Source organism: Salvelinus sp. IW2-2015, linkage group LG6.1 (assembly GCF_002910315.2).
Source record: "Salvelinus sp. IW2-2015 linkage group LG6.1, ASM291031v2, whole genome shotgun sequence".
Classification (NCBI taxonomy): Eukaryota; Metazoa; Chordata; class Actinopteri; order Salmoniformes; family Salmonidae; genus Salvelinus; species Salvelinus sp. IW2-2015.
Window position 1 is genome coordinate 6,068,645 of NC_036845.1, and position 12,711 is coordinate 6,081,355.

At 44.0% G+C, this 12,711-nt stretch overlaps 1 protein-coding gene and 1 pseudogene across 1 annotated transcript; both read right to left on the reverse strand.

The window, feature by feature from the left end:
- Positions 1-656: 656 nt before the first annotated feature.
- LOC111964936 (beta-Ala-His dipeptidase-like) lies at positions 657-7,028 on the reverse strand. The gene is made up of 12 exons (XM_023988813.2): positions 6,922-7,028; positions 6,011-6,151; positions 5,165-5,308; positions 4,877-5,039; positions 4,434-4,522; positions 3,956-4,153; positions 3,776-3,860; positions 3,373-3,533; positions 2,783-2,947; positions 1,497-1,638; positions 1,256-1,403; positions 657-1,118 (listed from the first exon to the last, which is right to left on the reverse strand). The coding sequence occupies exons 1-12, from the start codon at positions 6,922-6,924 to the stop codon at positions 1,052-1,054; spliced, it is 1,506 nt and encodes a 501-aa protein (XP_023844581.1). The 5' UTR covers positions 6,925-7,028; the 3' UTR covers positions 657-1,051.
- A 92-nt stretch (positions 7,029-7,120) lies between these two features.
- On the reverse strand, positions 7,121-12,062 carry LOC111964937 (cytosolic non-specific dipeptidase-like; annotated as a pseudogene).
- Positions 12,063-12,711: the final 649 nt, after the last annotated feature.

Genomic DNA, 12,711 nt, shown 5'->3' on the forward strand with positions numbered 1-12,711 from the left:
GGATATCTATCTGAAGTGCAAGATAAAAATGTATTGTTTAAGGTGAAAGACGCAAGTGTGATGACTCCCTTCTTTTCCGGAAACGTTCTCACAAGACCCAAGTTTTTAAAAAACATTTTGACACTTGGATAACACTTAAGTAATAATTGGGTCACAATGTTTAAGGGTGACATTTAAGAGAGAAATTGATTGATTGACTGTCTCCTGTTAGCCACTCCTCCATCATCAATACTGTCACGACTTCCGCCGAAGTCGGTCCCTCTCCTTGTTCGGGCGGCGTTCGGCGGTCGACGTCACCGGTCTTCTAGCCATCGCTGATCCACTTTTCATTTTCCATTTGTTTTGTCTTTGTTTTCTACACACCTGGTTTCATTCCCCAATTCCATGTTCATGTATTTAACCCTCTGTTTCCCCCATGTTTTTTTGCGTGATTGTTTCTATGTTCTTTCGGTACGTTATGGCTGGATTTCGACGGGTGCTGTTTTCACCCGTGCGTAATTGATTACCGTTTATTGTTGGTCAAGTGTATTGTTACCGTGTGCCTTTATTTTGAGTAAAGTACATTGCTCACTCATTCTGCTCTCCTGCGCCTGACTTCATGCACCAGCTACACCCACCTTCTGACAAATACATTGATTTCACAAGACATGCCACCATTTGTCTTTTCCCCCTTTATTAGTTCATCCACAGTAGAATACATGCATAAAATACAAATAGTAGAAATAGTTATTCTAGAGGGGGCTAAAATGTTGTACTTATGGTAAGCAATAACCCTCATTCAGGCTATGTAATAATAACTGTTCAAAGGTCAAATAGGGGTGGTTATATTTTTCCTGTTACACACATGTACAAGTGTGTAACCTATTCATTGTGTGGTGAAATGGACATGTGTTGTTTGCATATCCCACTCCCCCTGAGACACCCTGGGAGAGTGGAGTCACAGCATGGAATCAGACATTATTGACGGCAACCCGGGCACTCAAATAGCACAATACTGTCACCTACAGCATAATTATCATGGTCACAGCTTTGATGGAAATATATGCTGCACCTACTTTAGTACTGAAAGCTCATAAAAATAAGCAGCAAATAGCTTCGTCCCCTCAATGTAGTTGTACCTGAGAGAGAAAAACAATATTCAGTATTTTACTGAAGATGATGTTTGCCATGATTCATCTGCCATGTAAAAAATTAAAAACGAATTTAGGGGAGAAACGTCTGGAATCTTATCTCTTCTTTTTCTCATCTCTCTTACCTGCTGATCTTCTCATTCTGAGAGTGCTCTCCATCATCATGGCCACCTATGGGCAGCATCATCACACTCTTGCCTGTCTCCTCCTGGAAGTTCTGAGCGATAGGGATGGTGGAGCCCTCACGGATAAGCTCCGGGTCCACTCCAAACACTAGCACAAGGGTAAACCGCATCTTAACTTAAACCATGAAGTTAGACATGGTTTCAAATGAGAGAGGTTATGTAAATGGCCTCTACAACTGACCCTCTCTGACTGCCCTTTGTCCGGCAACGTACTGTGGGTCCTTCAGGTTAGCCACCCATGGTTTAGCCCCAACAGTTGCGGTCACCCTCAGCCTGTTAGGGCTTTTTAGAGTGGAGAAGACCTGCTGAAGGTGCTCCTTCACCTGTGAAACATGGCATTGTGACAAGGGAGAGTTTGACATGGAGGCTTGAAGAGGGTGGTTATGTTAACATTGGTCTCTGGGTTTTAAATATACACATTGACTCTTAGAGTGACCAAGATAGAGCGAGCCAACTTTTCTATACTGTACACTTACTCAGAGACCAATACATTTACATTTTGGTAATTTAGCAGACGCTCTTATCCAGAGCAACTTATAATCACTTACTACTCACTCACTGGTTACAGGGGTTACGGGGGTTACAGGGGTTACGGGGGTTACAGGGGTTACAGGGGTTACGGGGGTTACCGGGGTTACAGGGGTTTGCAGGGGTTACGTGGGGTTGCAGGGGTTTTACGGGGTTACAGGGGTTGCAGGGGTTACGGGGGGTTGCAGGGTTACGGGGGTTGCAGGGGTTACGGGGTTACAGGGGTTACGGGGGTGCAGGGGTTACGGGGGTTGCGGGGGTTACGGGGGTTGCGGGGGTTACGGGGGTACAGGGGTTACAGGGGTTGCAGGGGTTACGGGGGTTACGGGGTTGCAGGGGTTACAGGAGTTGCAGGGGTTACGGGGGTTACAGGGGTTACGGGGGTTACAGGGGTTAGGGGTTACGGGTTACGGGGGTTACAGGGGTTACGGGGGTTGAGGGGTTCAGGGTTACGGGGTTGCAGGGTTACAGGGGTTACGGGGGTTACAGGGGTTGCAGGGGTTACGGGGGTTACGGGTGTTACGGGGGTTACGGGTGTTACAGGGGTTACGGGGTTGCAGGGGTTACGGGGGTTACGGGGTTACGGGGGTTTACGGTGTTACAGGGGTTACAGGGGTTACGGGGGTTACAGGTGTTACAGGGGTTACGGGGTTACGGGGTTACGGGGGTTACAGGTGTTACAGGGGTTACAGGGTTACGGGGTTACAGGGGTTACAGGTGTTTACAGGGGTTACGGGTGTTACGGGGTTACGGGGGTTACAGGTGTTACAGGGGTTACAGGGGTTACGGGGGTTGCAGGGGTTACAGGGGTTGCGGAGGTTGCGGGGTTATGGGGTATCCGTGCTTGTATTTGATCCTAAAAGGGTTTGTTATGGGTGTTCTCCTGTCTCAAGCGTGCTACCCCTGTCATTCAAACCATGACAGGTAGATACTCTGTACCTTCCTCTCCACATCTGGAGGGTCCATGTTGGAGACCTGTCGGATGGAGAACTTCCCTGTGACCTGTTTGGGGATGACAGTTTTGGTGCCTGGATCTGAGAAGGCCCCCTGGATCCCGTGGATGGACAAGGATGGGTTACGCCATCGAGCCATGAGGACTTCCTCCTGTATATATATTAACACACTTTGTTTGTATCATGTTATACAGCTCAGATAGTGTGTATCCCCAAAAAAGTTATCATCCTCTGTCAAACATCGACTTCTACAGTACCCACTGACAAAACATGTCTTCCTCCTCATGCCCAGATTAGTTTAGTATGGGGCGGCAGGTAGCCTAGTGGTTAGAGTGTTGGACTAGTAACCAGAAGGTTGCAAGATTGAATCCCCGAGCTGACAAGGTAAAAATCTGTAGTTCTGCCCCTGAACAAGGCAGTTAACCCACTGTTCCTAGGCCGTCATTGAAAATAAGAATTTGTTCTTAACTGACTTGCCTAGTTAAATAAAGGTAAAATAGTATAGCCAACTCCAATGGTTGTTATGCCATTATCAATGTTTGGCATGACAATGACCATAATTGGTAAGACAAGTACCTTAGTGTCCTGTAGAAAGTGTTTGACCCCAGCCACACTCTTCATCTCCTCCAGGTCAAAGCTGATGTTGTCATAGAGCTTTCTCTCATCCTCAGTGAGGGGCGCGACATCATCAGTGACCCCAGGAACCAGGATCTTACCTGTGTGGTCCAACAGACTTCCTGTTTGGGAGGAATAAGAAATAATAAAGACATTTTGGAATGAAACATGTTTTAACTAGAACTGAGTTTGGGTAAGCACCTTAGCTCACATACACCTTTATCTTATTTTTTTGCTCGGTGCAGGGATTTCTGACCTGAACTATAACGGAATGAAATTATCATTTTTACTATCAGACAAGAGTTGCGCCTATATTTTCTTGACGATTGGATAGAGCTGTCAGTCAAATGCCTCTGTATCGCACCCAGTAAGGCTATCAGATCTGACATGGGCTCCTGGATAGAACCCCCATACACTCCAGAATGGAAGTCCATTTTAGGGCCATCAACCTGAAACACATAACAGAGGAAGATACTGAACAAATGGTGCCCTGGTAGAGTGTGTCATATTTTTATTTGACCAATCAAATKAGCTATATCATCACCTCCACAAAGAAATAGCTGCTCCCTCTGGCTCCATAGGTCAGGGCTGGGGTTCTGCTCGCCCACACGTTGTCAGAGATCACTATGAAGTCCACATCTGCAAAGAAGCTGTCGTTTCTCTTCCTGGTCAACTCCAACAGACCGTATGAGCCCACCTCCTCCAGACCCTCAATGATGAGTTTTATATTCACTGGTATCTCCTGAAACCAATAGATCCAGGCAATACTACCAGTCAGTGACCCTTCTCTCATTCACATACTGTTTGACTCCACTACAGTCCCACAAATGGTTTTATATTCAGACTCACAGATTACCCCAAACATTGAGGTTATGATACATACATTACAGAATCCCTTTAATAATCATTGCTATGTAAAGCAACATTGCATGGGTTAGATAATGTCTAAAAACTAACTAGAGACTGCAAGCAGAACATTAAGATTCAGATTTCAGCTGTGCTGTTTCAGGGCAAATCCTAACCTTCTTTGTGGCCTGGTAGGCCTCCACAGCATGAAGCCAGGCCAGGACCGGCCCTTTGTTGTCCGTGGCCCCTCGCCCATACAGGTTACCTAGGGAACCAAAATCTTGAGCCACCATCATCGTCATATTGTCACATTTGTAATACCAGGGTACATTATCTAGCTGAAGCTGGCCTATGAATAACAGGCAGGCAACCTGGTTGTGATTATATCATCTAAGGTTTATTAAAAGATCCCGTATGGGAGCAGCAAAACAGTGAGTGGACATTCCTCTTCTCCAAGTAATCAAACTTTGATTTGTTTAAAATATCCCATTTTGGCCCAGGAAAACAGTGAGTGGACATTACGTTCTCTCAAAATTGACTTTATTTTTGTCCAGCTCCTGTTATTATTTTGGATGTACATCAAACCCCTCCATTCATGGCATGTAACATGCAGCAATACCTTTGATTTCTGTTAGATTGAAGGGGTCAGTGGTCCAGCCGTCCGCCATCTTGGCTGGCTGGACATCCACATGGCCGTAGATACAGAGAGTATTTTTCTTTGGGTCCCTCTCAAACTCAGCCAGTATCACCGGTGGAAGTGGCACAGTTTCCCCACTGGGCAGCTTATGTGATAGACCGGAAAGGTACATTCTTTTTAAAAGGTATTTTAAGACAAATTATTACACCCAATTTTGTGACATTATCTGGAGAATAATACACTTGACTGGTGGTGTGTATTGTAGCCTACCTGATGAGTGCCTACATCTGCAAAATCCACTGTGCCTCCCATCTCTTGGATCCTCACTGCTGTCATATTCAGGATCCTTTCAACTTCTCCCCATTTTGTGTGATCTCCTGAGTCACTCTGAACAGCAACCCATTCCTTCAGCCTCTGAGTCAGGCACCAACCAGGAGAGGGTCAGAATATTGCATAGACTGTATAATAATAACTAGACACAGCCATAGATTGTCTAGGTCAGGGATATGTGCAGAGAACACTGTAACAGCACCACTGACCCACATTCAGAATCATTTTGATGGTTTAATCAGAGATCACAGTATTTATCATGAAAGTGTTAAACCCCTTCCCATTTCTTCCCCCTCTCTCTCTCTCTCTCTCTCTCTCTCTCTCTCTCTCTCTCTCTCTCTCTCTTTCTCTCTCTCTGTCACGCCCTGAACTTAGAGATCCTTATTATTCTCTATGTTTGGTTAGGTCAGGGTGTGACACGGGTGGGAAAGTCTATGTTTTCTATTTCTTTGTTTTTGGCCGAGTGTCGTTCCCAATCAGAGGCAGCTGTCTATTGTTGTCTCAGATTGTTTTCTGTTTCATGTCTGTACCTGACAGAGCTGTGCGCTTTTTTGTTTTTTTGTTTAAAAAAAATAAAAATCATGAACACTTTCCATGCCGCGCTTTGGTCCACTCCTTTCGACGAGAGCCGTTACACTCTCTCTCATTATTTTGCTTCGGTTTCTCTCTATTCACCTCGCTACAGCACAAAAACATTTCTATTTGTATCATTCTACAGTTCAGTAACAGAGATTAGGTATGAGTCCCAACTCCAAGTAGAATGTCATAATAGTGCTCGTTCCTCACCTGAACAAACTGATTTTGGTGGTCATCTATGTATTGAAACAGTGGTTTCAACATGCCTGCTGCTCCAGGAGAAGAGGAAGAGGAGGAAGAAGAGGAATACGATGTGTGGAGTAACAGGAATGCAGCAACAATGAGCTTTGTCTGTGAGGGAGAGTAAGACACCACAGGAAGCCAGTGATAATAATAACCAAGTAATAACTTACTCCATACCGTACTTTCTAGCAATATTTGCCTCAATCTAGTTCTACTGGCTTCTACTTGTCTCTAGCTATTGATTTATATACTTGTACAGGTGTGGGTGGTTTGGTGAGTTTAGATTTCCATGTTCCTCCTGAGAGTGTAGGGGCATAGAAATAGAATTCCAAAACAACACACAGCAGTGACTTGAATGGAATTGTCTGTTCTAGTAATTCAATTTCTATGGTTGTAGGTGGTCTCTGGTATCTGATTGACTTGATTGGACTCTGCCAGGGCTCGAGGATCAAAGATCAGGGTGCAGTATGACACAACACGCGACTTAGCACTGTCTCAACTGGGATTACTGTTTAACTTTCTAACAGAACTAATACAGAGACCGGGAAGGATGATCCCAGAAGTTACAGTTGGTGATGTCATAATACTGTTTTAACAATATCTAGGCTACAGTACACTACACCAGCAAGGTTAGCTGCTCATGCAAACCCTGTTATGCATACACACTCACGACCCCACTCAGGTCGTCATACAATCATATTGATGTTCAATATCACACACATTTTTCTGTTAAGTAATTTCACCCTTCTTCTTCATCATACCATCTATGAACATGCTGCCACTTCTGTTTTTCCATGACAAAGTCTTTGTAGTGCACTTAATTAAGGAAGTCCATGAAAAAAAATTATACATATTTTGCTAAAATAGTAAAGACTCACCATAATGCTGAAGAAAAGAGTGTCTATGTGCCAGACATAAAGAGAGAACTGCAATTTTTGATGCTCTTTGTTTTTGTGGCTACTTTTATGTCTTGGATTCAGTGGTGGTATTGTGAAACACTTTTTATATCTTGGAGTGGTTTACACTTGACAATGTTCTTTCTAAGGAATCCCAGATGAAAAGGATTAAGAAAACATAGTGCGTCAAACCAATTTTATTTGCTGTTTCAAGTAGATATTTGTGTGAACGAGAGAGAAATTGAGAGAGAGAGACATTGAGAGAGAATGGAGGAAAGTGAGGGAGGAAGAAAGATACAGAAAGAGAGAAAGAGAGCGAGAGAGAGAGAGAGAGAGAGAGGCAGAGTGTTGAGGCTATATTAGATGCCAAGAACTCACAGGGTTTCTGGAATGTTTTGATTAGAGGGAAAGAAACAAGAAAAGTTAAAAGTTAATTTCAGGAAAATGGCTAAACAAAGCCAGACTCCACTGATGGGATCACATACAAGCTAAACATTATAGAACTGTCTTTCAACAGTGGTGATGAAAAGAGGTGCTCTCAGTCCTTCTTGAGATGGGCCACTTCATGGAGGTACGCGATGAACAACTTGGTCCCCTCTATGTAGTTGTACCTGGGAAAGGAATGGGTGAGAGAAAACAATATGTCCTCAACCAATCCTTTAAACAGAAATAAAACTGTTGATACATCTGTGTGTGTGTGCATGCGTAAAAATCTATAAATGTTCAGGGTTAAAAAATGTATACATACAGGACAGTATTAGCAGATTGAAGGGCTAACCTGCTCATCTTCTCGTTCTGGGAGTGCAGGCCGTCGTCGAAGCCTCCGATGGGCATCATGATGATGCTCTTCCCGGTCACGTCCTCAAAGGTCTTGGCGATGGGGATGGTTCCCCCTTCACGGATCAGGTCTGGCTCCACGTCAAACACTAGAGGAAAACAATGACAAGTCTGACTGCGTCATAATGCATTATACCTGCAGTAGAGGAAAACCAACTGCAACCAGTGGGATTAGAAGCCAGGTCTCCTGCTCACCAAGTCAATGTCTTAACCGTTAGACCAAGAGTACCTCTGCAAGGTCCAAGGGTGTCATTTGGGAATATAAGCCTCAGACAGGGCTACCTCTTCGAGAGATTGTCATTCCAAGTCCTTTCTGCTACACAAACATTACAATACCACTGCACTGTCATGCCTTAACCACTGATAGGTCTACAGTAGAACCACAGTACACTGGCTTCTTTTAGTGACAAGGATATGTATCTATGTCTGGTATCTTAACTCTAATGACTACAGATAGGCCTATGACTGTGAAGCTACTGTTGTGCAATAAATGTCCACAGTCAGCTACTATACAGTAATCCTTACCCCTATGACCACTGTTCATACAAACACACACACAGACAGCATAAGAAACGTCCTCTGAACATCTCCACAGCAGAGTTGACTAACTGTACCTCTCTTCACGGCTGCTTTCCCTGCCTCGTACAGGGGGTGCTTGGTGTCTGCTAACCAGGGCTTAGCCCCGATGATCATGGTCACCTTCAGCTTGTTGGGGCTCTTTCTCTTGGCAAACACAGAGTTCAGGTAGTCTGTGACCTACAACAGAACAAATATGTAACAGGCATACATGCAGTCTTCACGTCTATTTCATTAACTGAAACCAAACTGAAATAGTGAAAAACTGAATAGTAAATGAACTGAATGAGCAGAATGAGCAGAATGAGCAGAATGAGCAGAATGAGCAGAATGAGGGACATTATAATAGTGTAACAACCTGGATGAATGTTTCCTGATCTTGGATGTATTGTATATAGAGAGTCTGAAGGTGAGAACAATTCCAGAAATGTGTGTGAACCGTGTGTAACTGCATGTAACTGTGTTTGTTGCAACTGTACAATGCACTGGGTGAGAGGTGACTACCACCCACCTGTTTCTTGACCACTGCTGGGTCCATGTTGGGGACCTGTCGGATGGAGAACTTGGCAATGACCTTAGCAGGGATGACCGTCTTAGAGCCAGGGCCAGAGAAGGCTCCCTCGATGCCATGGATGGTAACGGTAGGGTAACGCCAACGATGGGCCAGCAGATCTACCTGAGAAATCAAATCAGATCAACTCTTATTTGTCACATGCACCGAGTATAACAAGTGCAGACTTTACCGTGAAGTGCTTACTTACGAGCCCTTTCCTAACAAGGCAGTTAAAAAGTACGAAAATGTACAAATAGATAAAAGACAATAAAATAACACAATAAAAAAAACATAAAAAATAACAATAACGAGGCTATATACATACTGGCTATATACAAACAGAGAAACAGAGATAGGAGGAGCGAAAACCTTAAAAAAAACACAATAAATCCACTCCCCTGTGCATCACCTTGTTGCTGTACATGAGTTGGCTGACGCCAATCTTGGACTTAAAGCTCTCAATGTCAAACTCAATGTCCTGGTACATCTTCCACTCTTCGTCTGAKAGTGRGGCGACGGCCTCTCTGATGCCTGGAATGAGGATCTTTCCACTGGGGCTGATCAGTGTGTCTGGGGGGGAGAGATAGGTCAACACACAAGCAGTCCTTATGGACACACATTTGTAGGGATATCTAAWACTTTATTATTTSTGCCAATAGAGAGCTCACACAGACACACGGACGATAGCTTTGCGTGCAAACAGGACCCAGAGATAGCTATACAGTAGGTGTTGAGATAGTATTACATTCTGTCACTCAAAGAGGTTAAAAACTCACCCAATATGCCGATCAGATCTGTCATAGGCTCTATAACAGTGCCTCCATACACCCCTGAGTGTAGGTCCTGTTTTGGGCCCTCTACCTACCAAACATACAAAGTCACCATGGCTATACATTAATGATCTTGAAAAAGTAAAGGAGTTTCCTTGGGAAAGTCCCACAGAACTGGAAATGCCCCCAGCCCATCCTACCTCAGCAAAGAAGTAGCAGTTCCCCCTGGTCCCATAGGTGAGGGCGGGGCGTCGGCTCAGCCAACCACAGTCTGAGATGATGATGTAATCGACGTCAGAGAAGAACGTGTCTTTCTGCGCCACGATCATGGCGTCCAGGCCATTGGACCCGGTCTCCTCCATCCCCTCGATGATGAACTTCACATTGACTGGCAGGTCCTGCATAGGGAGAGGGCAGGGGGTGGAGAGGAGGAGGAGGGATTTTTTTTGTTATAACAAAGGAATGCTCACTAATAATGGGCAGATAGACTGCAACTTAACTTGTTTCACCACGTCTTATGTCTCTACATCTCCTATGAGTTCACTCTGATATCTCTTCTTACTGGACACTCACAATGCTGAGGGCCTGATAGACCTCCACTGTATGGATCCAGGCTAAGACAGGGGCCTTGTTGTCAGACGCCCCTCTGCCGTAGAGGTGTCCTTAGGGGTAGAATCAAAGTAATTATTTTCAAATAAATGTCCATTCTGTTCACCTTACATTGACATTTAACATGCATGTATCAATTACATCAGTTACTTTACATTGGTTCAAAATATGTATGGTAAAAATCATCCCACACCCAAGTACTTGCTTCATTCCTTCACGTTAGCTACAATATCTCATGGCTGTTAGTTGTAGATAGATGTTTCTGTGTGTTGAGTCTAGAATGGATTAATGTAAAGCACTGTAAAAAATCCTTATAATACATTTCACGAGTCACTTTAATAACTCTACCTACATGTACATATTACCTAAACTAACCGGTGCTCTCGCACATTGACTCTGTACCGGTACCCCCTGTATATAGTCTCGCTATTGTTATTTTACTGCTGCTCTTTAATTACTTGTTACCTTTATTTCTTATTCTTATCCGTAATTTTTTTAAAACTGCATTGTTGGTTAGGGGCTCATAAATAAGCATTTCACTGTAAGATCTACACCTGTTGTATTCGGCACATGTGACTAATACAATTTGATTTGATTTGATTGCTGTGATTGTGAATGCCTGGAATCCATAGTTTACACTGGGAACCCATTACCTACCCTTGGAACATAGCCTACTGTTGCAACCCATAGCCTACCGCTGGAACCCATAGTCTACCATTGGAAGCCATACCCAACCGTTGGAACCCACAGCCTACCGTTGGATACCATAGACTACTGTTGGAACCCACAGCCTACCGTTGGATACCATAGACTACTGTTGGAACCCACAGCNCGTTGGATACCATAGACTACTGTTGGAACCCACAGCCTACCGTTGGATACCATAGACTACTGTTGGAACCCACAGCCTACCGTTGGATACCATAGCCTACTGTTGGAACCCACAGCCTACTGTTGGAAGCCATAGCCTACCATCGATGTCTGTCAGGTTGTAGGGTTCAGTGGCCCAGCCGTCCTCTAGCTTAGCAGGCTGGACATCCACATGTCCGTACACACAGACTGTCTGCTTACTGGGGTCACTGCCAAACTGGGCTGTCACCACCTTGGGTAAGGCCACTGTCTTGCCATCAGGTAGCTAAGCATGGTGATAAAGACACGGTAGATGCAGAAAATGACCTGAATACAGTTTTCAAGGCAGGGAGCATTTCTGTTAACACCCAACTTTTAGTATTTATTTCTGCAAACCATTCTGATCTGCTACTAAAGGACTCTAAAGACTAAGCTAAAAGCAAACAAAAAGATCCTATAACATAATCATTAAGTTGACCACATTTCAGAAAACTGACCTCTTGTACGCCGATGTCCACTAGTTCCACCTTCCCTCCCATGGCTTGTAGTTTCTCAGCCGTCATATCCATCATGCGATGGCAGTCTGGCCTCCTCAAGACATCACTGGAGTCGCTCTCTACAGCAACCCAGTCCCTCAGAGTCTAACACACACACACACACACACACACACACACACACACACACACACACACACGACAACACACACACCACACACACACACCACACACACACACAGTATTTATTTATAATTAATTATCAGATAATATAACAGACTACATATTATTCTGTTTAGAAACTTGCCTGTACATATTCCTCCTGATGGCTGTCAACATACTGGCTCAGCTCATCATACTCAAATAAGTGATGAGGATGAGAGAGACACTTGATATAACAACAAGGAGCATGGAAGCGAGTTGCCAGATCGTCATCTCTAGAAAGAATAGAAGGATTTATTCACTGAAAATTAAGCAATGATGAAAGCAATTTAATAAGAGACATTAATTAACAAATTATTACATCTTAAAAAGCAATTGTTATATCTCATTATGTCTCACTACTCTTCTGTTCTTCAACTTTTAACTATAACGGCAAAGAAATACGTCTTACGTACGTAGCCTTGTAAGTTTGGTACTTCTTTAATGTTGCCCTTGTCTTCAGAACCCACTGGACTGGAGTCTCCGGGGACACAACGGGTTTTTATACCTTCGGTAACTGGTCCCTCCTGATGGGAAGGGTCGCGAGGTCAAGCCTTTCTGGAGATAAGCCAAGAAAGCTGACAAATTACATTTTCTCGCTGACAGGCAAATTGTGGCACAATTGATCCAACTCCAAGAAAGAATGCATGCTGTGTCCCCTCGACATGAACAACATTAAGTAATGAACAAAATACAGTGAAGGACTTAATAGTCCGGTAATTTGTGGGGCCTTGCCTAAGTAGGCTTTAAAAAACAGATGGTCTAACAGGGGCGTTGTAGAAGAACACTTGTTCACCTGCAACACTGGAAGCATAACTTCTGGCAGGGGTTAATAAACGCCTGGGTCTTTAACTGGCCACATTATACAAAATAGAAATGTTAT

Bases quoted from the DNA above. Each gene is read 5' to 3' on its own strand.
- LOC111964936 (XM_023988813.2), bottom strand. The intron at 4,523-4,876 runs GTATTGCTGCAT...TTGGTTCCCTAG, and splicing joins CAATCTAACAGAAATCAAAG to GTAACCTGTATGGGCGAGGG. The intron at 3,534-3,775 runs GTGCGATACAGA...CCTCCCAAACAG, and splicing joins AGATCTGATAGCCTTACTGG to GAAGTCTGTTGGACCACACA.